Source organism: Chlamydotis macqueenii, chromosome 8 (assembly GCF_036417535.1).
Source record: "Chlamydotis macqueenii isolate bChlMac1 chromosome 8, bChlMac1.mat, whole genome shotgun sequence".
Lineage (NCBI taxonomy): Eukaryota > Metazoa > Chordata > Aves > Otidiformes > Otididae > Chlamydotis > Chlamydotis macqueenii.
In genome coordinates, this window is record NC_141563.1 from 11,529,071 (window position 1) to 11,555,246 (window position 26,176).

Here is a 26,176-nt window from a genome sequence, read left to right on the forward strand (position 1 = left end):
GATGAGGGAGGCACTTCTTGTTGCTGTCTTTTCCTTTCTCATTTTTGTCTTTTTATTTCCTCCTTGATAACTGACTCAAAGAAGAGCAGAGTTTGATTATTATGTTCTGTGGTGGCCACTGGCTCTGCTTGTGGTCAAAGGTTTATATGGCATGGCCTTTAAGGAAAGATTTAACAGACTGATGTTGTTTGGGGAATGGAGACAGGGAGAAGTCCTACATCTTTGCTTACATGAAAAGTACAAGTGTATAGCAGATAGGAATAGTGTGCTCTCTATCTTTATAATAACTATGGTGAGAAATAGTGAGCTGACATTACAGCCAGGAAGATTCAGGTGAGAGGCTGTGAACAGCTTTCTAATTTACTCTCTGGGGTGGCTGTGGAATCTGCATTCCTGCTGACTACAAACAAATGTGTTGGGAAAGGCAAGGTTAGGGCTAGTTCCTCCTGGAGCCAGAGGCAGATGGACAAGGTGATGTTTTTAGGTCTCTTTCAGCCCGTATTTTCCAGTTATAGTTATGCTTACCCTTTAATGATCTTGAACGTGCCTTTGTACTACGTGTCCATTGCTATGCTCCTAATTTTTTCTTTTTCTTTTCTCTCATCTGTGTGTTGGGCTTGCTGTTGTGCATCCTGATGCTGCTCTGGCCAGGTGTCTCGCATTGTAGCGGCCATGGGACTTTCCTCTATGAGACTTGCAGCTGTAAGTGTGCCGAGGGCTGGGAGGGCAGTGACTGCTCCCATCCCACCTGCCCCAGCCACTGCAGCGGCCATGGGCGCTGCGACGGTGGGAAGTGTATCTGTGATGAGCCTTACTTTGGTGAGGACTGCAGCCAGCAGCTCTGTCCTGAGAACTGCAGCGGCAATGGCATGTGTGACACAGCCAGAGGGCTCTGCCAGTGCTACGAGGAGTTCATTGGAGAGGACTGCAGTGAGAAACGATGTCCTGGGGACTGCAGCGGCAATGGGTTCTGTGACACAGGAGAGTGCTACTGCCACGATGGCTTCTTTGGCCTTGACTGCTCCCAGGGTAAGACATGCCTGTGTATTATTTCTCCCTTCTTTCATTCTGTGTATCCTCCTCTACCTTCCATAAACATTTGGTTAATCCTGACCCCAAGCCTGGGGTCATTGTGTTCCTCTCCGAGTTCCTGCTGGGCTAGGGATTGCTTATGGAAAATAAGGAGATGATTGGTGACAACTGACATGACTTCACTAAGGGCAAATCGTGCCTGATCAATTTGGTGGCCTTCTATGACAGGGTTACAGCATCAGCACACAAGGGACAACCAACTGATATCATCTACCTGGACTTGTGCAAACTGCCTTGCACAACATTCTTGTCTCTAAACTGGAGAGACATGGATTTGATGGACAGACCATTCGGTGGGTAAGGAATTGTCTGGATGGCCGCACTTGGAGAGTGGTGGTCAACGGCTCAATGTCCAAATGGAGACTGGTGATGAGTGACATTCCGCAAGGGTCAGTACTGGGACTAGCCCTGTTTAACATCTCTGTCGGCGACATGGACAGTGGGATAGAGTGCACCCTCAGCAAGTTTGCTGATGACACCAAGCTGTGTGGTGTGGTCAACATGCTGGAGGGCAGGAATGCCATCCAGAGGGACCTTGACAGGCTGGAGAGATGGGCCCGTGCCAACCTCATGAAGTTCAACCAGGCCAAGTGTGAGGTCCTGCATGTGGGTCAAGGCAATCCCAAACACAAATACAGACTAGGTGGAGAATGAATTGAGAAGCAGTCCTGTAGGAGAAGGGCTTTGGAGTGCTGGTGGATGAGAAGCTCAATGTGAGTTGGCAAGGTGTACTTGCAGCCCAGAAACCCCACTGCATCCGGGTTCATCAAAAGAAGCATGGCCAGCACTCTTATGAGACCCCACCTGCAGTATTGCACCCAGCTCTGGAGCCCCCAGCATAAGAAGGACGTGGACTTGTTGGAGAGGGTCCAGAGGAGGGCCACGAAGATGATTGGAGGGCTGGAGCACCTCTCCTATGGGGACAGGCTGAGAGAGTTTGGGCTGTTCACCTGGAGAAGAGCAGGCTCTGGGGAGACGTTATTGTGGTCTTCCAGTACCTAAAGGGGGCTTATAAGAAAGCAGGGTCTGTTGTGATAGGACAAGGCGTAATGGTTTTAAACTAGAGGGAGGTAGATTCAGACTGGACATAAGGAAAAAAATTTTTTACACTGAGGGTGGTGGAACACTGGCCCAGGTTCCCCAGAGAGGTGGTGGATGCCCCATCCCTGGAAACATGCAAGGCCAGGTTGGACGGGGCTCTGAGCAACCTGATCTGGTTGGAGATGTGCCTGCTTCTGGCAGGGGGGTTGGACTGGATGAGATTTAAAGGTCCCTTCTAACACAAACTGTTCTGTGATTCTATAAAACATCCTGCTTGGAAACACAAACTGTCCTAGGCATTGTCTTGAGGAGTTGATACAGGTTCCTTATGCCACATCTCTCCTCTTCAGAGTGGTAGATACAGTCCTCTTCTGAACTATGCTTAGACAAGGGATAAAGCACATCATATGTTTTTAGGTTCTCTATTATTTTACTACAAAGCTGGATTATTCAAATCCAGCTTCTGTATCACAAGGAGAGGCAGGATGCATGTTCTCACATTTTGTACAAAGTTTTCATCAAAAGCAAGGGTGTGCACATACTGAGGGTCGAATTTGGTGAGAGCTGTGAATTACGCGATGAATGCTGCCTTTCAGGTGAGGAGAATCTTGTTATATTATCTCACCTAATATTGCCGACGCATGCCTTTTTACAGGCACTTGCAGTTTTGCTATCGGTTCGTGCCTTGCTAATGAAATACAGCTGGTAGACTGTTTGATCAGTTTATGATATGCTTACTTATGATTATAATCCGGTAAACTGTCTGACAGATGTTCTACATGACTGCTTTCAAGGGCTGCTTTGAGAGACTGTTGAGCTCTTGATCTTGTGGCAAAAAGGTTAAGGCACTGTTGGTGCCTGAAATATATTATGTGCCACAGATTTGCCCAGGTCTCTTCCAGGCACCAAGTGCAAGTTTCCATCAGTATAAAAGCTCAATTTTCTCCCTCTGCTGTGGAGAAGCTGTGTTCCTCAGTTCTGGGGACCAGCTGACATTTTGAAATAACTCTGACAGTGATATGCAAAGAAGGTTTTGGCTTTTCTTTCCCTTCCTAGAGGCACTGGAAGGGACAGCTTTACAAGAGTGTTTTCCTCATGCCGATGTGGGTTTAGAAGCTGGAAGAAAGAGTCTAGGAAAGTATTATGTTTGTTACTAACTGCAATATTAATTTGTATTTAATGATATGCTGTTGGGTAGAAAGAAATGGACAAATCCAAGATGACCACAGACTAGGAGTTCCAGTTCTGCATTCTCTCTGTATTCAGAATAGGTTTGAAAAAATTTCTTGCTTGGCCACGTCAGCCCTGGACTAAATGCTCAGACATCATCCTCATTGCAATGTTTTTCTTTGTTTCTCTTCTAGTGCTTGCTCCTCAGAAGCTATGGCTGCTGAACTCCACAGAGAACTCTCTGTCTGTCAGCTGGGATCAAATGATTGACGTGGATAATTATGTCATTAGCTATTATCCAGTAGGGTATGAGACATTGGTGAAACAATTCCGTGTGCCCAAAGAGCAGCTCAGCTATGAGATTGTGGGTCTCCGCCCTGGCACTGCGTACAATGTCACACTTCATGATGTGAAGAAGGGGATTGCCAGTGAGCCCAAGTATCTAGAAGCAAGTACAGGTAGGAGCAGGCAGTCTTTTACTTCAGTCAGAAGCTGTAGATTTTTAAAGTTAAATTCAAACAAGTGGAGCTAATTGTTTGGCTTTGCAGATTTGTAACATCCTATCTGAGTGCTGAAGAGCACTTTCTCCTTCCAGTCTCAGCTGCAATTTTTGCCATCATTCTCTTCCAGAGAATCTGTTTCCAGATATGTATCATTTGGGCTGAATGTATTGCAAATTTTCTATTTCTCCCTTTATTTTGTCCAAATCCTACTTGGGTTGACACCCCTGAATTCCAGGGAATCCATAACATTGGCTACTGCAAGAAGCAGGAATGGAAGCATGCAAGATAAGGCCAACATGTTATTAAGAAAAATGCACTGTTCGACTGGATGCAGAAGGGACGTTAAGCAGGATGTCATTCCTAGCTACTAATTTGCCAAACATGCCTGCAGCATCGAGTTTTCCTCTTAGTTCCTTTACCAAGACTGAATGAGCCTGATGCTGCCGAGGTTAGGATGCTGAGTATGGAAAGATTGCATATTTGATACATTCTCTCTCTCTGTGTGTCTCTCTAGAACTGAAATGGCATTTTATTAGCAGCTGTTAGTATGCTGTCTGCCTGCACTTGGCAAAAATAGAAAAAAGTTTGGTTATTTTGACATTTTTCTTACTTCTAGCACAACAAGTGGGAGCTGAGAGCCAGAAAACTGAGTTGGAGTGTTATCATGGATAAAACTAAGCCTGCTGAAATAATGATTGTGCTGTACTTTCTTAACTCTTCCATTTGGCTTAGGATAAGATCTCAGGTCTTAGAGCAGGCGACTGGGGAAGCAAGGGGGCTGTTTAGCAACTTCCTATCTTATAGTCGCCTTTTGGTGCTGATCCTGCTTCCTCATAGTCCTGTGCTGTCCTTCCCAGTCCTGTCTGCGCTCAGTGCCATCTGGGTGATAGAGGAGATGGAGCACTCTCTGGAAGTGGAATGGGAGAACCCACCAACAGATGTGGATTATTACAAGCTGAAGTTCAGATCCCTAGTGGAGATGAATGAGAAGGAGGTCCTGGTGCCTAAAAGCAATGACCCTAAGAGCAGATACCTCATGACTGGTGAGTACTTGTGGGTATTCCAGACTGGGCAGGGGGAAGTGGCAGGAGTGATTGATGGTCAGACCATAGTCCTGAGACGATTCTTCTCTCGTGTGAATGGCCAGTTTTCCTTCACCTCATGTCTGCCATAGGCCAGGGTGAGATCTACTGGGGTTCCCCCATCCCGTAATGATGGATGTCTCTACAGGGAGAAAGCTTCTATGCCCTGTGGATAGCAAGTTTCAAGGCATATTCATTCAGCTTTAGTTTTGTCCTTATTGGGAATAAAGTATATTCTTCTGTTTCAGAGCTGGTAACACTGGTGTTACGGAAATCCCCACTTACTATACTTAGAATCATAGAATAGTTAGAGTTGGAAGGGACCTTCAAAGGTCATCTAGTCCAACCCCCCTGCAAGGAGCAGGGACATCCCCAACCAGATCAGGTTGCTCAATGTATTCCCTAAGAGCAAGCCTGGACCAAAAGTGCAATCAAGGCATTCTCACGGCAAAAGGAACTTACTAAACTTTAAGTCCCTCTCTGCTACAAACCTAGAACTGGATAGACTAAACAAAATAGTTTTTCTTTTAAGAAAAATTACTGTCTTTTCTAATTGTTGATAATACTCCCTTTTGCTCTTTGTAGGCCTGAAACCTGGCACAGAGTACGAGGTCACTGTCATACCCATGAAAGACAATACAGAGGGGAAACCATCCTCAGTGAGTGGTAGGACTGGTATGTGGAAAGCTTCTTTTATGATAGTGATGTTACTGCAGGGTTCTGGGACAGATCTGTTAAGATCGCAGCACAAAAGGTACACAGTTAGCAGCTGCTTCATGCATAACCTGCAGCCAGGTATCCTTATCTCTTTTTTTAAGCTTGTCTAGACTGTGTATTAAACACTAAACCTAGCCCTACCTCAGTCTTTTACCTTGGTTTTAAAGCTACAGAAACTTCACCCTCAACTTGACTTACAGCTCAAGCCAGACACAGGATAAGTGTAGCAAGCTGGCCTCTGTATTTAAGAACAACCCTTAAATGAGCACAGAGCTAGGTCCAGCAGTAACTCAAAAGTTTACTGGTTCATGACTTCCCTACCTAGATCATTGACAGGATGACCTGACTGAAACCTAGCACACGTGATTTGCTGTCTAGATATAGCCCTTCGTTGTGGATCCTCTGGGCAGCAGCCGCTGACTGCGTCGCAGCTGTTAGCTGCTGCTGATTTGTCTGGTCTCTGAACCCAGGAGCAGTAAGGAGAGGATGAGTTCTTCTTCCTCGCTGTATTGCCTGGCTCCAGCATTATTTTTCTGTTCATCAGACTGCACAGAACAGTTGGACTGAGGAGCAGATTAGCACACTGTTGCCAGGCCTGCGTTTCTGCTGGGAGCTACAGTCATGGCCTGCTGTGTGGTCTGATACACCTGCCCCTGTGGAGGTGAAGCGCTTGTCCAGCCGGCCGCTCTGTGGTGCAGCCCTGGCATTTCTGTGGTACCTCAAGTCTTTGCCTCTTACATGTGAAGTGACTGAAGAGGCTTCAGCTACTTGCTGGCCCTTAGAAGTTGAGGCTTTGGGCTGTTTCATCTTGTAACAGGCACTGAGTCTGACTTAGTCATCTCCAACACAGGGAGAGCACAGAAGCACCTTTCAGCTTACTTCTGCTCTGACTGTGTGCTCAGTGCAGCTCAGAACGCCTGGCAGGTTCTACTGTTACTTGACTATTATTTTTCCTGTAACTGGCAACCTAGCCATTCCAGACCTGAATGTTAAAGCAGATCTGGAAACCCTGTCAGTTCATTGATGCTTCAAGTTCTTAAAAAAAAAAAAAAAAACAACAAAAAAAAAACCCAACCAACCAAACAAAATTCAGAATATTTTTAGCTATTATATTGCAAAAGAGACCTTTAAGAATTTTGAACTCTCATTCTACCTGTAAGATTCTGGAAACTCTGAAATTCAGCCCTCTTACAAAATAAGTGTGCTGCATCCAAAGACTGAAAAATCCCAAATCAGGCCTGACATTCCTGAGGTTGTCTTGTAAATTATTCCACTAAAAGAAAATAGATTTAAAACAACTAAACCTACAGCCTCCACACTGCCATTTTAAGGCTGCTCTTCCCTCTGTACATTCTGATTATTTGGAACACCTTTGGTTAGTATTTTCAAGCTGTTCTTCACAGACATGGGGGCTGAAAAACTTCTTAAAAAGGAAAAAAAAAATCCACAATGAGTAATCCTGCTCATATTCTTATGTAACCCCTGGAACTTAGAAGCTGTGACTGAGACAAATACCAGCTATTGCAGGAGCTACCACTAAACTCTGATTCATCACTGAAAATAGCAGGAGCCTTGGGGGAGTCTGAGAGACAGGTCTGCAAGGTAGGCAGAAAGGGAGAAGCAACAAACAGCTGACGCCGGAGGCAGGGAAAGGATAAGGCCTGTACTTGGTGCTGTGAGGAGGGCAAGGGGAAGGTAACGCTCAAGTTAATACCCATGGAAGGTGAGGCAGGTAGCCTGCAAGCTCTTTCTGCAGAAAATAGTGGAAAGTTTCATCTAAAGGGAAGAAGAGTCCCACTTCCTCCTCACTCTGACCGTGACGGTTTCTTGTGGATGTCTGCCTTTCTTGAGGGGTTGTAGGAGGAACCTAGGTGACTCTGTTTTAGCTGGCCAAAGCAGCGAGGCAAAAATGAAGGAAATGCGCATGTGTCGTGACAGGCATTGTAGTGGTTTAATTCAGCTGGAATTAATCCTGCACTTTGAAATGTTCTCACAGGAGTTGATAGCCCAACCAATGTGGAAACTGATCGGGTGACAGAGGACACAGCCACTGTCTCATGGAATAAAGTTGAGGCTCCGATAGACAGGTACATGGTGAAATACACTTCAGCTGATGGGGACACCAAGGAAATAGAGGTGGGGAGTGAAAATGACATTATCACCTTACTGGATCTGAAGCCAGGCATGGAATATGTCATCCACATCTGGGCAGAGAAGGGACCACAGCGGAGCAAGAAGGCAAGCACCAGAGCTGTGACAGGTAAGTTGTAGCAGCAGCAGCAGCTGAGGGAGCTGAGTTTGAATTTCAAACTCCTTCATAAATTTTACTTGTTTTTAGTAAAGCTTCTCCTGCTTTGCACAGGCTTTTAGTGAGGCAAAAAAAAATAAATGTCATTCTTACTAGTGTGGCTAAACAGGTCTCTGGTTCAGCTTGAAGGCTCTTTATTTTGAGTCCTGTTGTGGATGGGCCCTGTGGCAAGGCACCAGTTACTATCAATACAGAGAACAATGAAACACAGCCAAAACTAAAACTGGAATGTGTAATTCATGCCTTGTCTTTAAAACACCATAAACAACCTCCAAGCTTTTGTTTGGGTGGCCGCCGTGGCCTTTCCCAACAGGACAGGGGGCTCATACACATTTTGCACAGATAGTCGTGACAGTGTTTGTTTAAAAAGGAAAACCAAATTTATTTGGATCGTGGTGTAAATTAAGAATCACGTGAGGGATCAGATCTCCTGAATAGGACATTTGGTTGCTGTCCCTTGGTGACAGAGAGTCTCCATTGGAAGAGTGCTTGCAGCAGTATCTGCAGCTGGATTGGGAAACTCCTGGAACCACTGTTGTGCTCAGTTCTTACAATCCAGCCAGCCGTGGTCCAGTGTGGCTGTGTGTACAGGAGCAGTTTCTACTGGCTATTCACAAATGTCTTATCTATGTGCAATCTGCACTTCTAGAGCAGAAATTACCTAGGGGAGTGTTTGAGATGTGTTAACCAACACATTTAAGCATATACATTGGACTAAACACAACAGGAGCTGCCTCAGGGAATTTGTAGGTCTATCTGAAGTTCCCACCCAAACGGGATCAGTACGGATCAGTCAAATGCTTAATTGTGAAGCTCAGTCAATCACCTACTTTCAAGTTGGTCCATTATTCAAGCCAGCCCATGTTCTCACTGATACAGGTGACTGGCTGGGAAGCTCCTGGACCACCTAGGGAGTTAAAGAGTTAAATGCACTGCATATGCATACAGGCACAGCACATACTCAGCTGCAGTGCAATTATAACTAAAGAACAGACTCGATTTTCATATCACACAAGAAAATAATTCACTTGATTTTTCTTGCCACAGGTGAGCATCTTATACTGCTAACTATCTGAGCTGTAATTATTTAAATACACGTTCCCAGTATGCACTGCTCTAGGGTGACACAAATGAGCCTCAGCATCTTTCATTAAAATGAGAAGTAATGTATTTCCATTTCACAAAAGAAGTGAAATTAGTACACACAGGTGGAAAATCACAACTTTTACCATAGTTAATGTGTGGTAAATCATAGTGCAGCTAAGATGGTGTGTGGTAAATTACAGTGTGGCTGTCAGATGGTTGTTGATTTGTGCCCTGGAGTTCAAAGCGTGCGGCAGAATAAGCTAGAATAAGAAATGCTGTTCCAGTAATTTGGGAGGCATCTGCAAGGCTCAGGCTGCTACAATGTGTTTAGTAGTTCAGTGAAGAAAAAAAACCACAACAAAAAACCATGCCCTCTGTAAAGGTCGTGGGCTGTTGGGCTGTCCTTGAAGGGCCACATTCCTGCAGGCTGTGTTGTGATAGTGACTTAAGGATCATGAAGTCATGTTTCCATCAGATTCTAAGCATGTGATTTGGGTTTTGGGTTAATGTCTGGGGCAACCCAGACAAGAGGTTGTAATCTTCAGAAAGCAAGAGGCACTAATACTGTTTTCTGCATGGGCTTTCCTCTCTGCCCGTGCAGGGTTGGCTGTGCATTTGTCACTCCACAACAAAGAGCCCTGCTGTTGCAGCTCTGAGGAGGAGACCCAGACCCCGACTGAAATAATTCAGAATTGAGTGTTCTAGCTCAGGCCCATCCTTGATAAGAAGAGGAAGAAATTGGCAGGGCCCTTGAGGGTAAGGACTAAGTTTAGCCTCACTGGGACAACCTGTGTTCTTCACTCCTAACTGTTCCTGCAGCAATCAGCAGCCTAGCTCACCTGGTGCTGGGGCAGAGGGCTGACTGGCCTTGCCAGGGCCAGGCCACCTTAGCACTGACATATGAGTGTTTACCAGTGTGTCAAGAATGGTGGCACTTGCAGGTGGTGAGACCTCTTGTTTTATCTGCCTTGCACTGTATCCAACAGTACCAAATTGTCTGGGGCCACAAATGGTGGTATCCATGTGACTTCAGTGTCAGTTATTTACACTGCATGATCAAAATATGGTTTGTAGCTAAAGATAAAACTTTTGTTAAATTTACCAGTTTGAGCTGGAGGAAAAAAAAAAAGCAGTCTTTTGGACATAAAAGCCCTTTTTAGGTCTTTAGACATAGAATCATTTCCCAAAGCTCATGTGTTTTTCCAAATATATTTTTATAGTCTGATAAAACATACTGCATCTGCCTATAAAACTTATGTTATCTGTGTCTTTAGACCATTGTGACTACCACAGCACTATAATAAAACTTGTAATAATTTTGACTTTTGCTTACAGAAATTGACAGCCCAACTGAGCTGTTGACTGACCAAGTGACAGAGGATGCAGTCACTATTTCCTGGAACAAAGTTCGGGCTTCAGTAGACAGATACAGAGTGAGCTACACCTCAGCTAATGGGGATACAGAGGAGACAGAGGTGGAGAAAGACAAGAATGTTACCACCTTGGCAGGACTGACGCCAGGCATGGAGTATGTGATTCGCATCTGGGCAGAAAAGGGAGAACAACAGAGCAAGAGGGCCAGCACTGAGACTGTGACAGGTAAAAGGGCAATAGATTTTGTTAAGACTATAAGTTATAGTCCAGCTTTGCCTTAACGTTGAATAAGTTAATCCCAAGACAGTTTCACAGCAAAGGGAGATTCAAGCTTAACAGATCAAGTCTTCAGGTTAGTGCATCTTGCTGTGAAACCTAGTCAACATCACTGAGAGATTCTAAATACCTGTGTGTACTACAAATGGGCTGTGTTGTGATTACTCATAGGGATTAGGGAAAACGAAGCCTTTGCAGCAGTGACTCTTGGGTATTTGTATAGTCATGTTTTATTTAAATCGGTTAATTTCTTTATCCTTCATCATGGAATAGGGAAATGCTCAGTTCCTTTTTGCAGATGAAGAAACTGAAGTGCAGAGAGGCTAACAGCATGCAGGACACCTTTTCTTACAACAGCATGATTAGTCCTTGTTCCTTAGTTGTTCTTACCAGGACTTTTTACCCTGTGCAGCCAGTCCTGGTTAAGAAGGTCTAGTGATCTGCCCAGTGTGAGGGTTACTGTTTTTTAACAACAGTGTAAATCTGAATGTCTGAATCAATTGCAAGCAGTTGCAAGTGTTTACAGGGACTCACTGAAGGGTGATGAGTAAATGTGTACCTAAGTCATCCTGGTCTCTTAACAAAAGAGCTTTGGTTGTTTTCTCACTTTCTGAACAGATGACATGTATGTGAGCTTCAGAGGCTTGTGACGATGAGAAAACAAGAAAGTAACAGTATCTTGCTTTGCAAGGGCTTTTTTCTGTTCAGGTTAGTGCTGGCTTCTATAAGGATTGAAGACAGACCCCAGTCAAACCACCTCAGACATTGGCACCTCCCAGCTTTGTGGGTCAAATCAATGTGTGATCAAAAATAGGACTTGAAAAAGGAAGAAACTGACAAGGCCCTTGAGGGGAAAGAGTGTGACAGTACAGCCTGACTATGACAGCCTATGTTCTTCACTTTTAACTGTCTCTGCAGAAATCGACAGCCCAGCTCACCTAGTGACTGACCAAGTCACAGAGGACACAGCCACCATCTCCTGGGACAGGGTGCAGGCTCTAATAGATAGGTACATGGTGAACTACACCTCTGTTGATGGTGACACAGAGGAGATGGAAGTGGGAAAGAATGAGACTACTGTGACTCTGACAGGCCTGAAACCTGGCATTGAATATGTCGTCTTCCTCTGGGCAGAGAAAGGAACCCAACAGAGCAAGAGAGTCAGCACTGAGGCAGTGACAGGTATTCCAGAGAATCTTTGTGCTTCTACATGACACTGTTGTGGAGGTGATCTCCGTTTCTGTCCTGTTTTCTTCTGGCCTGTTGCAGAGCATATACTAGAAACCAGTTTGTCTTGTGGTCACCTATGATGTCGGGGCACCCATGCTACAGGCACCTTCAGGCTTCAGATAGAGATGGTGCCAAGTCTAGAGAACTTTTAGGAACTTTTTAGGACTGCTCTGTTAGTTAAGAATCTGTCAGCCCAATGTGAGCTTCACAGCACTTTGCTGAAGCACTGTGGTCCTCACTTATCTGCCCTGCCTGCTCTTTTTGATCTTCAAGTACGCTAAGCTTTGCAGGTGTGGCTGAGCTCTGCACCACACTATATGCTACTGCTGTTGAATCCTGCCTAAACTTAGGATAGTTCAACTAGTGTCACTGATAAGAACAGTATTTATCAATGAATGAAGACTTGGAAGGAAACACCCCTATTTTAATCACCTTCTTTCAAAACAGGAAAGGGTAACAAATGGTTTGAGCCTGGATAAAGTCTCTTAACTATCAGTAATTCTCTTTGTATGATCAAGGTTTTTGCTTACAGAAGTTGACTGCTTAGCTAGGCTGAAGACTGACTGATTGGCAGAAGACACCGCTAGTGTTTCCTGGGAATGAGGGAGAGATGGGGCAGGACACGGGACTAGCTATTCTGATTAGTTTGAAGCCAAACATGGTGTGCATCATCTGTATCTGGGCAGGGAAAGGAAGCAGAGCAAGAGGGCAGGCACAAACACTCTCGTGGGTGACCTGTGGAAGTCTTGGAGTGTGATTTTGCAGTGATGGAAGGAGGAATGTAGTTTCACATGGTGAATTAGCTATGATTATGTTCTCCCTTGGCCACTTCTTTTACAGAGGACTTCCTTCCACAGTCACAGTGTAGAGAAGTGTTACACCTTGCTGACACCTCACAGCTCAAAAAGAGATATTTGTGGGAGAGACTGATAAAGGAGAGCAAGATGGTGGTGCTGCCTCAATCTCTCACATCTTTTTCTTTGCCTTTACTATATCTGTGTCAGCCAGGAGTCCAAGGCCACGCATGCTCTCAAATAACTGGTCTAATGGATCTCTCTTAAGGTTCATAAGAATTTAGATTTGACATAGCCTCAAATTTCAGTTGGACTTTCTTCTGCACAGTCATTCTTCCCTATATCTCTGCTTGATATTTTACTCCCAAGGCCTCTGAAGATGGCCACGCCTCAGTGCCCTACCTTGTCTTACTCCAGTTTTGCATTGTCAATAGCAAGCGTGGTGGGTGAGACCCAGTAAAGCTACAGACGAGTTAGTCCATGTCATCATTCTCTTCCTGAGGGTAGGATCATGGGGCTTTAGAAAGGAAAAGTTTTAAGGGGATCATGTGTGTCTTTTAGTTACCCACACTTTCTACTCTGCACTTTATTTCTTAGAAATGGACAGCCCAAAGAATCTGGTAACTGACCGAGTGACAGAGGACTCAGCCACCATCTCCTGGGATAGTGTCCAGGCTCCCATAGACAGGTATATGGTGAGCTACACTTCTGCTGATGGGGACACCAAGGAAATAGAAGTGGGGAAGGACAGGAGCATTACCACTCTGACAGGACTGAAACCGGGCATGAAGTACATTATCCATCTCTGGGCAGAGCTGGGAAGCAAGCAGAGCAAGAGAGTGAGCACTGACACGCTGACAGGTAACTGTGGGCAGGAGGGAAGTGGAATGGAGTAGAAGGACCCTACTCCCTTGTTATTTTACATTAATCATCTCCATTTGTAGTAGCAGGTAATGAAGATCTACAGTAGTAAACCCATTCTGGAGATTAAAGACCACTATTATAGAAGAGGCTGATGTAATACAGGAGTAATGACAGTGGATCATACCCAGCTTATCTCACTAGTCTTGAATCAAAATTATGCAGTGCTTCATGTGCTGCTGTCAAGCCTAACAATAACAGAGGTTTCACAAAGTTAAACTGTTTAAGAATAAGGGACAGTTAAAAATAATGGTCTGCCCTTTGACTCGTGACCTTAGACTGGTCCTAGGAGACAGCCAAGCAGGCTTAAATCTGTTCAGTTCAGTCAGCCATAAGGATTATGGTGTACTGGGAACATTTCAGGGTCACTCCACGTTCATTGGCCTTGCTAATGTACTTTTTCTTAGTTTATGAATCAAGCTGGTGTGAGACAACCAGTGGAAGCCTGGATTTAGGGCAAGACGCCAAGCAGTTCCCCAGTGCTTACAGAGGCTGAGGACAGCTGATGAGGACAAATGGAGATCTCTTAAGGCCAAAAGACTGAACCTATCTGGAACTAAAAATGCAAGGGGAGTTTCAGCAAATTAAAATATTGGGTTTTTCTGAACTGGAATGAAAATGGAGACCCCTGGAAATCTCACATGAAGTGAAACTGCTGGGAGAGAAAAATGCATTTAGCATTAGTAGGATATTTTTGAAATATCTGCACAAATAAAAAATATACTTTTTTGTGTGTATGTTAGATTTCCAAAAGTAATTACATCTCTGCTAAAATAATACAACTCCTGAGAAGAAAAAAAAAAAATTTTCTTACTCAAGGTGATGGCTGATTATTCCCTAGCATTAAAACCAGCTGTGGCAGGGGGCTGTTCTGCGGTGGTCTCCTGCACCCACGGAAACTGCTGACTGGCCTTGAAGAACAGTGCTGTGAAACTGCAGGACTCTCTCTAAGCCTCCCCTTCCCATCCCTTGCCTCTCGTGATAGATTTGGTACCTTTTAGCTCCCTCTCCTGTCCAGCGGGAGGTATACATGTAATGAGCTACTCTAAGATTACTGCATCGTTTTATTTAAAGCTATTGTTTAGTGGTCTCTCAAATGAGGCATGAGTTCATTAGACAACGAACTAATGCTTAACTCGGAGACTATTGAAAGGTGGCCTTCAGTTATAATGAGTAGCCAGTGTTTTAAACAACATCCTCTGTGAACACTGGTGTTACTGTTCCTGTTGTTCTCCTTATATTTGGTGTTTTGATTTCTTCTTCTCTGCCTTTGTATCTGTTTTAAGTGGTTTCCCTATAAACAAGGAGTGCAGTGTTTCCTGGGAGAAGCCACGCTGCTCCACTCTTCTCATTTATCTCAGACAGACATAGCTTGGTCTTGTCTTCCTCCATGGCCTTTTCACAACGGTAATATTTCACTGATGCATTATAATCGTTGTTATGATTATCCTCATAGCACTTTTCAAGGTCTAGGAAGTCTTGTTGCCTGGTTTATATGGAGAAGAACTGAATCAACAGACAAGTTAAATTACATGCCTGTAGTCCCACTGGGGAGGTCTGTGAAAAAGCAGGGAATTGAGATGAATTATTCGATTATGGTTTGCTATAAGCTCAGGGGTACTTCAGGGTTGGAGCACTCTTCCCTGAAGGCCAGCACTGCCCACCAGAACCTTATCTCTAAAACTTGGAAAGCCAGACAAACCTACTTCTTAAATTGTTTTCCTTAAGATATTCCAAAAACACCAGAATATAGCAAGCACAGAATGAAAATTAGGCAGGGGCTTCTTCCATTGTTGTTACTCCCAACTGAGCTTTAGAAATTGCTTTTATCCTGAGGGAAGCAGTGCAACCCTGTTGTGGGTATCTCATAAGACAGATACTTTTTGACAACTGCTGTGAACTGGCATTGCTTAAAATAATTCTCTTCTCCTCATGCTGAACTTGAGCAGTTTGACTGCACAGGAAAAGTCTGGCTCAGCCTTTGATGGCAGTGAAGGAGCTGGTGTCCCATATACAGCACAGACTAAACTGTAAAGCTGTGGGCTTCTTTGTATTCCTGCATTTACTAAAGAAAGCTAAGGCACCACAACAATACAGCCTGTGAAGTCATTCTTTGTCTGCAGTAGGGAAACAAGGGGTGGGGGCTCTCAGCAGGCCACACTAGGGCCATGCTCCAGGATTGGGGTGTAGAGCCCAAACCTCGCCTATCTGTGAATGCTGCTCAGAGGTGACTCTGATGGTGACTTCTCAGGCAGATGTGTCTGGAGCTCCTGGGCCCTGTACAGGAGGGGCTCACAAAACATTCCAAACCAGGTCTGTAGCAGACCCTGCCATGTTTGGTCTAGGCTTCCACTGCTTCTTGCTAGCTAGTGCTGCAGTTGCTGTTTTTTTTATTTAGGCAACAGGACTTGAATTTTCTTTTCCAATAGAAATTGATCCTCCCAAGAACCTCCGTGTATCAGATGTGACTCATTCTACTGGCAAAGTTACCTGGACTCCTCCTGCAGCAGAAATTGATGGCTACACTCTGACCTACCAGGACAGAGATGGCATGAGCAAGGTACAGTCAGCCCCGCAGACTCCCCTGAAAACATCCCTATGATTATGGACTCTGCCAGTTGGCTCTTGTGGGTATACGGACCACAGAAAAACAATTTTGAGGGGGAATCTATGCTATCCATGGCCCAGAGTGGGAGAGCTTAAGGAAGGAGATGTGCTACTGTCATGAGTAGAAGCTGTGGAGAGACTTTGTGACAGTGGAACACCTCTTCCCAACAGATCTCCAGGTGCAGAGAACATGTTTACTTCTTCACTTCTCTTCTAACTTGATATTACCTGGAAAGGCAGCACTCACCAGGGCTAGAGTGTCCTCAGTATCCTAACAGTATTTCTTGAGACCTTGCCCCAAATCTTCCTTCTGAGGAGATGGACTTGATGTCTCAAGGATATACAGTCAATGTGCCTGTCTGAACTCTACAAAAAAAAGCCCATAAATGTGTATGGAGGACTGTGGTCCAGAAAAGCTAAATGCTATTGAGAGTTGGATTAACCTTTGATCTGTTTTATTTGGCAGGAAGTACATCTGGGTCCTAGGGAACAACATTTTGTGCTGCAAGGACTGGAACAAGGAGTGAGGTATACCATCTTTGTGATGGCCTATAAGGGAGATCACCAGAGCAGAAAGACAGAGAGTACCTTCTCAACAGGTAGGATTTGGCCTTGGGTGTTGCATTTTTCCCTGAGCTCTGCAGCTGTTGTGCTTTATGGTAGAGGTCAGAGATAGAGTTCATGTTCTACAGATGCACTGGGAAACTATGTGATCAGAAGCAAACCATCTAGTGAATCAATGATGTGTCTCCTGGCTGGGAGTCCATTCTAAGCCACACCATCTGGAGGCTTGGAAACACAATGAAGTAGTGTGAGTGAAGATTGCCCACACTGGTCAGTGCTGCTGGCAAACCTCGCTAGCCAGGTGTGGGACAAAGCCTCCTGGTGAACTGCCAGTGGGCAGGAGAGATGATGATACACTAAAGATCTTTCTGCACCATCCTAGTAATGGTAGGGCACAGCTGTTTAAGTACTGTTGTGGCACTGGGTAGCTGCCTAGGTTGTTTTTGGAGGTCAGGAAATATACACCAGAATGGCAGAAAATCAAACAAAAGCTCACACCAGCTTGCTGTACTGGGCTAGTGCCCACAGGGATTGCCAATTGTGGAAAAATTGTGAAATGCAGAGAAATTAAAGTCCCTGTTTACTGGCACTCCTGTCTTCACAAACAAGAGCTGCTCTTCCTGCTCTCACTGCAACCCAGGACTGCATCTCCTGCAGCCTGTGGGGACCCCATCCACCTGCTAGCTCCAGGCAGCGGGGAAGGCTGCTAGCAGCGACCTGCTGATGCAGCTCACTGCCTGAATGCACAGTGGGGGTTACTGGTTTCTTTACTTCTCTTCCAGTACTGTGGTCCTTAAGAAACTGCTAAGTGTCTGAAATGCCTCCTCCAGCTCTATGGCCTGCTTTGCTGATGTGAAGTTTTGCCCCCTGTGTTCTCACAGTTAGCTTTCTCTACCCATATCCCGCGGACTGCAGCCAGACGCAGCAGAACGGAAATGCCTCCAGCGGCGTGTACACCATTTACCTGAATGGGGATAGCAGCAGGCCGATGCAGGTGTACTGTGACATGACCACTGATGGAGGCGGGTGGATAGTGAGTGATTCTCTGTTCCTCTTTGGTTTGTTTTTTTTTTTTTTTTTTTTTTAACGAGTGTAATCAAGTGGACTTGGTACTGGTGTTAGCTGAGGCTCCTTTTGCTCTGCTGAACTACTGTATTTGAGCTCCTGCCTTGATGGAGTGACATGTTTCAGGAAGGGTGGTGGATGCTGATGTACCCCTCAGACTGTCAGTAGGAATGCTGCGGGAGGCTGAATGGCTCAAAGACTTTTGGTCATGAATGCCACACAGGCTTATATTATTGCTGACTGAGGGCAATTACTGAGTTATTACAGCTTAATTTGTTACTTTTTGCCACTTGGGTCATTGGAGCTGTATGTGAGGATGCATTCAGCCCTGTCATAAGATGAGGTAGTACAGCTTAGCTTAACTGCCTTTCATAATGAGTTAACTAAGCTGTATTATCTCATCGTGACCACAGTATAAGGTTACATGTATGGACAGTTAACACAGTTCCGCTGATGGCTGTTAGTATTTTAAATGCTAGTACTCTGAGCATGCACCTGGACCCTGACCACACAGCAGTTATTGAGTGGCTCGAGGGAACCTGGAGGCAGACGCACAGATGCTTTGAGGTGGGGAGCGTGTATGAACATGAAGGAGTGAATCTGAGATTCTTTGAGAGTTGTCTCCCTAAACAATCAAATAAAAATATCTTTATTCCCTTTCTGCCTTTCATTTTCAGTGATAAGTGATTTTTCTCCAGTGAAATAAATCGTTGTGTGTTACTGCCCAAGTCCCTCTGGTTTTGGTGAAGTTTAGAAACCCAAATGTCTTGTGGATCTTGTCTTGTCTCTAAGCCCGTTTTGTCTGTGTTGAGATCATGCTCAGATTTGTGCTGTCCATAGGCATTTGTGGAGAGTAAACTGTAAAATTTGCACAACTAAGATTTCACCCCAGTGCTTATGTGCAGTCAGAAAATGGAAACACATGCCTGTGTGTACCCTGATCAGGTGCAGTGTGCCATCAGCTAGAGTTGTCTGTTCCTGAATGCTTCACCTTTTTGTCTGCTTTTGAATCAGGATGAGCATTTCTCATTCCCATCCTCCTTGTCTCTCCTCAGCCTGTCATGAACTCTCACTCAGCGATTTTTGCTTTGCAGGTGTTTCAGAGGCGGAGCACTGGTGAGGTGGATTTCTACAAACGCTGGAAAAATTATGTGGAAGGCTTTGGAGATCCCACTGGGGAATTCTGGCTTGGTATAGTACAATGGTGTGACCAGCAAAGATCTGAAGATTAGCTTTGTAGAAGCACATAAATGCTGAAATATCCAACCCCCTGAGCCTGCAGCCTGGAACTGTCAGCTTTTGTGTCTTCCCTAGAAATGTCAATGAAGCATTGAGGGATCTCTAAAGGCCCACTGAGTATTGCCACTGACTTCTTTAGGCTTTGGAGCAGTCCTAGAGCAAGCCAGACTCTGGAAAGGTCTATTTCAGGCTTGTGTGTCCCTGTGAGAGGGGAAATAAATACATTGCATTAGTAAAAATGTGAAGTCCAGACTACTACACAAAGCTTGGTGTAGTCGGTCATTTTTTATCTGTCTTGTTCTGTTAGTGAACTCTGTGTGGACCAGAGAATGCAGCACTAAGTAGGTCAAGGTCTTTAGAGCAAGAGTCTTTAACTGTTCTGGGAAAAATAATGTTGTGCTACAGCCAGCCTTGTGCTGGTTTAGGCTGTTTGTTTTTTCTAATACAGCTGTCTCTCGCCAGAAAATGAGATAAGACAGCATAAACTTGGCAAAATGTCATGACGGCATCAAGCGGGGAAGGAGGGAGGCAGGAAATAGCTGATTTAACCAAAACGGACACAGGATGAGGGTCTAGAACTACAAAGGTGAACCGACTTTTCACTTTTAAGAGTAATTTTTCTTTTCTTCTAGGTCTTGACAAACTGCACAATCTCACAAGCAGCAGCCCCATCCGCTATGAGCTCCGGGTGGATTTGCAGACGGCCAGCGAATCTGTCTATGCTGTCTATGACTTCTTCCAGGTTGCCTCGAGCAGGGACAGATACAAGCTGTCTGTGGGGAATTACAGAGGCAATGCTGGTGAGGAGGGCCTCATACTTGTGCTGTCTCTGCTTCACATAGGGAAACAAATGCTGGGACCTGTGTATTTGTTTTGCCAGTAGCATGGGAGCTCGTTAGGTCAGGTTAGATCAGATGTGGTTGTCTTTGAGGAGAGAAGTCTGTGCTTCCTAGGAAGACTGAGGAGAGTGTGCTTCCAGGCCTGTCTCCTGCTGAAGATGGGGATAAAGAGTTGCTTTTTCGTGGGGAAGAGGAGGCTCTAACCTAGTGAAACTGCAGCTGAAAAGGCAAACTGGGAAGCACTTCCGTGAGGTAGCCTATGCTGATGGGGGAGCAACTTCTGGGGCTCCCCAGCTAAGTGCAAAGAAAGTGGCTTTTGTTCAGAGTGGGAGTTTGCTCAATAGCAGTAGCCATCCTCGTGCTGGCTTCTGTCACTGGTAAATCATTACCATTGCTATTGTGCCCATAGTCTTCTACTTACCTTTTAATATCCTCTTGCCATAAGGTTTAGGTCTTCAGCTAGGGAGATCCAGCTCTTGGATATGCCCTCTAATAGCAGCCCTTTAGAAATTACTGTCCAGACCCACCCTGTGCTGTTGGTTTTCCCCTGACAGGCCTGCTCTGTTGTGCCTGAGGGGTACATAAGCCCTTAGGCTGAGCACCTGTAGTCCCTTACTCCTATTCATGTCTTTCATCCCTTCCCTTAGGGGATGCAATGACCTACCACAATGGCTGGAAGTTCACAACGTGGGACAGAGACAATGACGTGGCTCTCAGCAACTGTGCTCTGACCCACCACGGTGCGTGGTGGTACAAGAACTGCCACTTGGCCAACCTGAATGGGAAATATGGGGAGAGCAAGCACAGCGAGGTGAGTGGCAGAGCTCTCTGTGGTGATCAGCTCTTCTCCCTAGCCTTGAGAAAATACATGAGAAGGATGTCTTTCCTTGGAGCAGGAGAGATTGCTCAGGCTGTCCTAACTCATTTCCTTATGGATAATTTTCCTTTCAAATGAAGCTAATAGCTCTTATTTTGTCATCCTACCTGGATCCAGAGGGCATGAGCTCATAGCCTCCTGATTCTTGTGAGCAGAGGTACTTGAGGTGAAGCTGTCTTGATTTCTGAGGGGAACACAGGAAAAAGCACTCGCTAGGAGCCACACTAGGATCTTGGCTTGCTGTCTCTGTAGCGTTTACGTTGGCTTTCAGTGCATGCCTTGGTGTGGTCCTCACTGTATAGGCTTATTTTGGACTTGAAGATGGCTCTGTCCTGGACAGAGATTTGATTTATATTAGGTATGTCTGGAAGACTGTTTATAATTACAGTAAAAATCTGGTGAACAATAGCATCTCTGTTTATTGGAGTGTTAAGTGGTATTAGAGGGTGGCAGTAGTAGACTCCTAACAACCTGATCAGGGGGCTTTAGTAAAAGAAATTCCTTGGTCTTTTCCCAGGGAGTGAACTGGGAGCCATGGAAAGGCCATGAATTCTCCATCCCTTTTACCGAGATGAAGATCCGTCCTCAGTCTTCCAGTAATGAGCCAATCCTGGGGAGGAAGAAGAGGTCTCTATCAGGGAAGATGAAGATCAGGGCTTAAATCAAACTGTGCAAGACTGTACCCAAAGATAATGATTCGGTATTTCTTAACAATGTTAGATTCAGACAGCTGTTTTTAATACATCAGAGACAATCGCTGACCGACATGCACCCAGAGACCTCTGGATCTGCAGCCCAGCCTGCTTCTGGAGGTCCTTATGGGTGGTCTGTCAGAGACTGGAAGAGGGCTTGTGGGGACTGTCCAACTTGTAGCTCCCCTGATTGGCTAAACACGACAAGGACCTGCTTGATCCAATGTATGCAACTTCTATGAACTTCACATAAAACAAGTTTTAACACACAATGTTGTTTCTCAAAACCCAAGCTGCTAAACTCTTCTGAATTCTGTCCTTTTCTGGTGCCATCCACTTCAGACTTAAAAAAAATTTGATTTCACTAAAAATTAATAGCTCCTTAATTTACATCAGAGAGAGGCTTCCTGAGACCATCCCCTCTCCCCGTCCTGGTCTGTGCTCTTCTTTTTCCTTTCCCCTCATAATTTGGGGCACAGTCCCTACTATTCCTCCAGTCAGAGAGCTGGGTTTTGGGGAATGTCAGGCTGCTGGCAAGGCTCATTAACCTAGGCGAGGTCTGTAGTCTGGGTTCCTTAGCCTCCAGTATTGCATCTCTCCAGGTGATTTGCTCTGTATTTCGCTTGTCTCCCGGTCCAAAGAAAAGCCTGAGGAGACATGCAGTGAGTTAATGTTCAGAGTCCTGGATGAGGCCCAGAACAGGATGAGTGTAAGGGCTATACTCCGCCAAGCTCTGCTCACCGTCCCAAGCCTGTCTCTGTGTACCGCTTGCCTAAGAGGCCACTTACAGATCATGAACAAAATTCTCTATGTGACTGTCTCATCTGCCACCTTCTGCTTTTTCATTAGCAGTGTGGTAGCTGGCGATGCTGAAAATATAGTGCTTGTCATCCACCTCTAAAATGAACAGCTCTGAGTTAAACCAATCCTGCATGCTCTCCCTCAGGCTTTTCTTTCAGGCTGTCTGCAGATTCAGGTCGACCCCAGTGCATGATTTCACATTTGGCTGCTTTTTTTCCTCACAGTCATAAAGGTGAGTTTTATTTTCTTTCCCTGAGTAGATACTAAAATTCTGGGCCACCAGCTACAGCCAGGGAAGAAGTATGAGCTGACCAAATGATGCTTGCTCAAAGGCTTACTTGTCTGAGCAGATTGGAACGTGGTGGTCCTATGTCTTAATGGCCTTTTCTATCCCAGTGCTAAGCTTAGTAGTACATTTTAAAGAATCCTTCCCAGACTTTGGGGAAGCAATAAAATTGCAAATAAAGGAGATCTTAAAATATTTCTGTTGTCTTTGCTTTTGGTGGCAGAATTATTTTTTTCCCTATTTAAACTAAACCTTCTTTATGGAGATGGAGCAATACCCAGGCACTTGTCATTGCCAGAGCAATGTGGAAAGACTGGGACTGTGAAAATTACATCTTTGGAGTCTGCTCCAAAACAGGGATGAGAACTATATGATTTCTTTGTGACTGCAAAGCAATTAACTGATCTGTGGCTGCTAGGTCCTGGCTGAGGAGTGCTAGCTAGAGAGCCGTTTGTCGAAGGTAAGTACTAAATTCTTCATAGTACTTTCAGGGCTGTGCCTCTTGCATGGGTGGGCAGGCAGAGGCTCATCTGGGCTGTGTTAGGATGCCCCAGCCCCAGTATGGAGGGAGAAGAGGAAAGGAGAATTGTACTTGAAGTGTTTGCAGTGTCTGTGCTAAGAGCGTGAGAGAAGGACAGAGGAAAACGATGAGAGTTCTTTACTGTGGTGAAGTGATTTCTCCCCGCTGCCCAGTTGTCTGTAGGCAAGGACAGATTTCCCTGTGTTGTTCAGTTAAAGGGCACAGTGTAGACATGAGGAAGGCGACTGAGAGGGACCGGAGGACTAGCCTTGCACACAGCCACTCTAAAAATAAGCTTATGCTCTAAAAACCAGCAGGCATGATTGTGCCCAGCAGCTTTTTCTAGCACAGAGGCAAAACATGATCCCTTTCTAAAGCTGAATCTTACCTGAGAGCAGGGAATATTCTCTTAAGTGGTATGAACTTTAAATTTCAGAGCTAAAGGCAGATGAGACACCGTATTTGCAGTTTCTGAGAAGGGTTTACTTGTCCCTCCTAATTGTGGGCCCCCCTTTAATCAGGAAGGGCAATCAAAGTGGCTGCTGCTGGAAAACCATAGTCAGTATTTCTGAAGAGCCACAGGATGGCACCATCTCTTCATACTAGTGCATACATCTGCCTTGCCCTGAGATCACTTACATTTTATATATTGGTTTGCCACATGCCCAGGGGCAGAATTTGAATCCCAGAAGGATCCTCTCCGCCTTGGTATCACTGTGTTGATGGGGACTGTCCTGTTGCTGGGTCCCACCAGCCAGGGCCCATCTGCAGTGGCACGTCTGGGGTGCAGCACAGCCAGTGCTGCTGTGGGGGGAGAGGTGGTGGGTTCTTCATCCACCTCCCCACTGTCCCAGCACTGACTCAGAAGGAGGAGGGAGAAGGCACTCCTCTTCCCAAAGATGTTGAACGCTGAATGGTGTTACTTAGAGAGAAGATAGGAGAATCTTACTGCATTGGGCACTTGCTTGGAAAGCAGCAGTGTTACTCCTGGTCACTGCTCTAGGCTTTGTTGGCTGAATAAATGGAGGAATAGTCAGTGAAGATCCCATTCTCCCTTCTTAGTGGGGTTTCAGGTGCCTACAGGGCCAGTTTGTATATCCCTTCAATCCCTGGTCTGCTCCAGGATGCTCAAATTGACCTCAAGCCCTGCCTGTTTCTAACCTGGGACCCAGGAACCTCGCCTTCTCTCTGCAGTCCATGCTACTCAAGAGTGCCTTGCCCTAAATAGTGTGCAGGGCTGCTGTCTGGAGAGAAGCAAGGTGTGCACTGCTAATTCCTTCTCCAAAAAGTGTGTCTCTGTATTTCTAGCTGCTTCTTGCTGCTGTCGTGCATGCCTCTTGCCACTGGTCTTCTCCAGAGTCTCAGCTCCGTGGGCAAGGTGCAGCTTTGTACATCGTCCAGGTGAGAGGCAGATTTATTTTTGCCCTCTGGGAGGGAGAGCTCAGTGGTGCACGATTTAGAAAGGCTTTGCCTAGCAGTGGGGTGAGCCTGGTCCTGTGATGTGCCCGATGTAGATAGCTGCAAGAAGCTGCAGACACTGTGAAATACTTAACCGCAGTTGGTTTTGATCAGATAACTCATCTGTGCTGCTGACCCTCTGCAAGGAAAGAAAAAAAAAAAATAAATAAACCCTCTGCAGCCCACCTCTCACAGTGCAGAAATGCTGCTTTTCTTCCCAGTACTTTTTGCCCTTGGGGAGAGGCGCTTGACTGTGTTCATTAACAAGGCAAGGCCATTAAACTTGATTAAGCTAAGCTGTTTCTTTAAGAAAATGTCTCTGAGCTGCACAGCTGGCTGCAGACAGAGACCGCACAGCCTCTGCCTGCTGAGCTCTCCCCATGTCTTATCTAGGGCCAGGATGCAGATACAAGAAAGATTTCCCCAGGAAAATAAACACATGACTGAAAGCTAGAGACGCGGCATTTGTTTGCAGTTCGAGAGTCATTTATTTTTGTTTTAAAAAAGCAATGTTGCAAGAAAATTTGTGTGGTGGTTTGCCCCCGACCCGTTGCATGGACTGTTTAGGAAAATAGAAGGTTGACACTGAAGTGCAGTTGTGGGGAGGCAGTTTAGAGGTGTCTGGAGAGTGGGGACCCATGCAGCAGAGTTTCCGTACCATGCATCTCCTGCTGCCTCATTAGTGTGGGTGCTGTGGGGTTGCTGCTGCCTGGCTGGCTGACAGGGCCTGACACACCTCAGGCTGTTGCTGCTCTTTTGCTTTTGGCTCAAGAATCAGCTGATTCAGTGGATAGTTTGGCTAAAACAGCAGCCCTCTAGCAAGTCAGCCCCAGTGCTTTATGAGTTGCAGATGGATCAAGGTCCACTGGTCAAATGGATCAAGGCAGGATTGTATCTTGGTCCTTCCCTGCCCAGCCCAGGGGTGGTTTGCTTGATGGTTTTGGGGAGCTCTTGGGACCTGGCTCTGAGCTCCCAAAAGCCTGGACTGGAGATGATGTGTGTGACAGAACACAGACACTTTCTTGACAGCTCTCTGGTTCTTGTAGGAATCGGTTGCCCTCGCCTGAAACGGTACTTGCTAACCCTTCTGGAGAAGGACCTGCTTGCAGGGAACCATGCAAAGCCCAGCAGCTTCACACCTAGTAGGCTGTACTCTGCCAGAGCTGGCTGTCTCCATGCCTCTGCTTGTTCAGGTAAGCCTCCGGCCTCCCATCGTGTTTCCCTTCGCTCTGATTTTTTTTCCAATTCCTCCAGGCAGCACCACCCTTCCTCTGGGGCTGTTGGTGACTCTGGATTGCAGCAGGAGCACCTGCGTGGGCAGCTTTCCTGCCCGTGGGAGGACAGCTGCTTTGCCCACCTGGTGAGCTTGGAGGCAGGAGGGCTGGAAAAAGTACCTGGATGTGGGACAGGAGGGAAGGAAGAAGGAATAATACAAGTGCAGTGCTGCTTCTCCAGGGTCCTGGCTGGACTAGGTGCTTGGGACAGGGATTACAGCTATTCCTGCATGTTTCTCTCTAGGATTAGGTGTGGCAAATCCTATGGGTTTTTTTTGTTTTTTTTTTTAAAACCATTATATGGTGCTTCCTGTTTTGGAGGAGAAGGGAGTCACTCATTTCAATGCTAACAAAGCAAGC

The 26,176-nt window shown here is 45.7% G+C and overlaps 1 protein-coding gene across 2 annotated transcripts in view; it reads left to right on the plus strand.

The window, feature by feature from the left end:
• TNN (tenascin N) overlaps nucleotides 1-22,759 on the plus strand; it is a 35,095-nt gene extending 12,336 nt beyond the window's left edge. For both annotated transcript variants that reach the window (XM_086752965.1, XM_086752966.1), the window contains exons 3-17: nucleotides 652-1,029; nucleotides 3,498-3,761; nucleotides 4,664-4,849; nucleotides 5,474-5,563; nucleotides 7,602-7,865; nucleotides 10,335-10,598; nucleotides 11,568-11,831; nucleotides 13,271-13,534; nucleotides 16,024-16,154; nucleotides 16,668-16,800; nucleotides 17,647-17,798; nucleotides 18,925-19,021; nucleotides 19,702-19,869; nucleotides 20,556-20,719; nucleotides 21,303-22,759. In XM_086752965.1, coding sequence (XP_086609091.1) covers nucleotides 652-1,029; nucleotides 3,498-3,761; nucleotides 4,664-4,849; nucleotides 5,474-5,563; nucleotides 7,602-7,865; nucleotides 10,335-10,598; nucleotides 11,568-11,831; nucleotides 13,271-13,534; nucleotides 16,024-16,154; nucleotides 16,668-16,800; nucleotides 17,647-17,798; nucleotides 18,925-19,021; nucleotides 19,702-19,869; nucleotides 20,556-20,719; nucleotides 21,303-21,446 — 2,963 coding nt within the window. In that variant the 3' untranslated portion in view covers nucleotides 21,447-22,759. The remainder of the gene's footprint in view (nucleotides 1-651; nucleotides 1,030-3,497; nucleotides 3,762-4,663; nucleotides 4,850-5,473; nucleotides 5,564-7,601; nucleotides 7,866-10,334; nucleotides 10,599-11,567; nucleotides 11,832-13,270; nucleotides 13,535-16,023; nucleotides 16,155-16,667; nucleotides 16,801-17,646; nucleotides 17,799-18,924; nucleotides 19,022-19,701; nucleotides 19,870-20,555; nucleotides 20,720-21,302) is intronic.
• Nucleotides 22,760-26,176: the final 3,417 nt, after the last annotated feature.